The following is a 3048-nucleotide window of genomic DNA, read 5'->3' on the forward strand; positions in this document are numbered from 1 at the left end:
AGAACCCCCAGGAATAAGTGTGAATGACGCCCCACGGCGCCCCCAGAAGTGTGAATGACGTCACACAGAGCCCCCCCCCGTAAGTGTGACTGATGCCTAGCAGAGCCCCCTATGAGAGTGAATGACGTCACACAGAACCCCTCAACAAGTGTGAATGATACCTCACAAAGCCCCCAGTAAGTGTGAATGACGCCCCACAGAGACCCCAGAATAAGTGTGAATGACGTCACGCAGAGCCTCCCATAAATGTGACTGACACCTAGCAGAGTGAATGATGTCACACAGAGCCCCCCAAAGAAGTGTGAATGATACCTCACAAAGCCCCCAGTAAGGGTGAATGACGCCCCACAGAGCCCCTAGTAAGTGTGAATGACGCCACGCAGAGCCCCCCTGGAGTAAGTGTGAATGACACCCCACAGTGCCCCCCAGTAAGTGAGTGACGTCCCTCCCCAGAGCCCCCAGCCAGCGGGCAGCACCTCTCCTTCGGTGCGTCTGAGCTCCGGGGACAGGGAGCCCCTGAGCGACAGGGGGACCCTGTCACACAGCCACTTTTTTTTTTTTTAAGATTTATTTTTTCATACAGAACTGGGGTGCAGGCCAGAGATGCGGAGGACGAGAGGGTTCCCCCGAGACAGAGTGGGGAGCAGAACAGGCTGACGCACGAAGCCCATGGCTGAGGGGGCAGTGGGGGGACAGGAGGGGTCTGCCGCGCCCTGGGGGTCCCCTCCGGGGCAGGCGGGGATCGAACACGCGCTGACGTGGCTTTAGCTCCTCAGTGCTGCGCTTCGCCCCACTGCGCCCCGGGGGGGGCCCCCACAGCGACCTTTACGGCCAGGTCCCTGCGTCCCCAGAGCCCGGCGGGGGTGTCTGGAAGCCCCGTCAGGGCACCCCTGGACAGCGGAGGCCCGGGAGCCCGTCCCAGCCCTTTCCCGGGAAGGTCAGTGTTTCGCTCCATCGGCCCCAGCCCCAGCGCAGGGCTGGGCCGGACGGGGCCTCGGGCCGCCCCCCACCACCCGGGGTGTCACCCGGGAGCCCCGACACGCAGGGCGCGCCGGGCCCCGCACGGTGCCGCTGCTTTACTCTGGGCCCGCCAGGAACGTTCCCCCGGCCCTCCCTCACCGCGTCGGGCTGGGCGGCAGCACCCCGAACCCCGCTTGTTCCAGGCGTTGTGCTCCGTCACGGCTGCCGCCTCCCCCCAGCTTCCGCGGGGCTTCCTGCCCGGCTCTTTCGCAAGGCCGCCCTGCCGTGCGCTCCTGGCCCTGGGGGGCCTCGGTGCTTGCTTGTCCCTTCTCCAGGGCCTGCTGCTGGGGAGCCCTCCCGCGTTCAGACCTGGGGCACTCGCCCCCCACTGTTCTCCGGGGTCCTGCCTGGGCTTTGCGGCTTGTGCACGGATCCTTCTAGACTGCGGCGTGGACAGGCGCTTCCGAAGCTGGGGAGCTCCAGGTCCCAAGGGCTTGGCATCGGGGCTGGAAGGAGGCCAGGGGGCTGTGGGGCTGCAGAGTTTGGGGGAACGCGAGCCCTCTGCCAGGGGGGCCCCCTCTGGGCCCCGGCGCTGGGGTCTGTTCTTACCCACATATTCTGGGAGTGCAGAGTCAGAACTTTTTACCGCCGGAAAATGCACATGTGACTGTCCCCCCTCCGGCCCCGCCAGCACCCCAGAATTGAATAAACAAGCACGCTGTCTGCACCACGACTCCGAAGAGGAACCAAACTGCCGCAACGGAGTAGGGGTCCCCGCCCGCCTGAGCTGGCCCTCACTGCCTGCTCAGCACAAGGGGCTCCCGGCTTTCAGCCGGAGAGGCGAGTTGGCAGGGCTTCGACGCGGTGCCCGCCTGACCGCCGGGCTCACACGCCTGTCCGCCGCGGGTGACCCGGCACGGGCTACCTCTTGGGGAGGGGGGAGCCCTGAGGTTGCTGGAATTTCAAGTCTACAGGAACAGACGGAGAACAATGAATAGAAACGCTTGTGCATTCAACTGCAGAAATCTCAAGGCCCAGTTGCTTTGAACGTAAAATAATGAGGAAGGAAACAACAAATATTCCGCGTCCCCACCAAAGGGCAGAGATGACCCAGGTGCCACCCAGATCCGAGCCCGCGTGTGGGAAGCCAGGCAGGTTTCCTCTTGGCATGACTCACTGTGGGGGTGCCAGCGCCCCCACACCCCAACTTTTTTTTTTAAGATTTAGTTGTTGATGCAGACAGAGCTGGGGTACAGGCCAGAGGCACAGGGGCCGTGGGGAGATGTGAGATCTCCTTAGCTCCCCCCCCCAACCCCCATGATGAGAACATCGGTCCCTCGGGAGTTTGCCTTTATCAAGTCCTGGCAAAACTGTCCCCCCTTTTCTGTTGCAGCAAGGCGGAAGCCCACTCTGCTCTCCTCAGGACTGGGAGATGAGAAACCCGCCGCGCACATGTGAAAAACAAAGTATAGAAATAGTACACACATCAGAAAAGGGGGGGGGATAAAATAACATAGCTCCCAGCAGGCCTTCCCCGACACCCCCACCCTCGCCCCCACCCTGCCCCCCACCGGTCCACCGGTTCCTGCTGCCTTTTTCTGAAAGAGCCCAGGGCAGTGGGGGTCCTTCCTCAGCTCTGGGGCTGTACCCCGGTCTGGGGGGCTCCCAGAGACCACCGTGTGCCTGCCACCCCTCCACCCTGGGATCAGAAGCCTTCCCACTCAGAGCAGGGCACGGACACCCCACCTCTGGCGCTGGCACCCCACGGGGCAGCGCTGGCCCCAGTGACCCAGACTGTTCTATGGCGATTTAGCGCCTTGCCCCGGCCTGGGCGCCAGGGCCGGCCGCTCGGTGCCCAGAGCCTGGCACTGCCCCCCTTCCCCATGGCAACCGACGGGGCCCACCGTTTGTGGTCTATAAATAACACGTTTGTGAAATCACAGAGCCCCAGAATGTCAGCGCCAGGAGGAATCGGCGAGAGGTGCCCCTGTCTCGTCTTCCCCAAACAGGGGCGCCAGCGGCGGCGTCAGGGACGCCCCGAGTCACGCAGCGCGGGGAGCGCCCAGCCGTGCGCAGCGCCCCGCGCCG

General features: G+C 64.0%; 1 protein-coding gene across 1 annotated transcript in view; it reads left to right on the forward strand.

Annotated features, from left to right (window-relative positions):
* Nucleotides 1-23: 23 nt before the first annotated feature.
* SLC30A1 (solute carrier family 30 (zinc transporter), member 1) overlaps nucleotides 24-3048 on the forward strand; it is a 7490-nt gene continuing 4465 nt past the window's right edge. Inside the window, exon 1 of the mRNA XM_012734204.1 lies at nucleotides 24-79. Within this exon, the coding sequence (XP_012589658.1) occupies nucleotides 24-79 (56 nt within the window). The remainder of the gene's footprint in view (nucleotides 80-3048) is intronic.

This window comes from Condylura cristata, unplaced genomic scaffold (assembly GCF_000260355.1).
Source record: "Condylura cristata isolate star-nosed mole 26May11 unplaced genomic scaffold, ConCri1.0 scaffold00050, whole genome shotgun sequence".
In the NCBI taxonomy this organism is placed as follows: domain Eukaryota; kingdom Metazoa; phylum Chordata; class Mammalia; order Eulipotyphla; family Talpidae; genus Condylura; species Condylura cristata.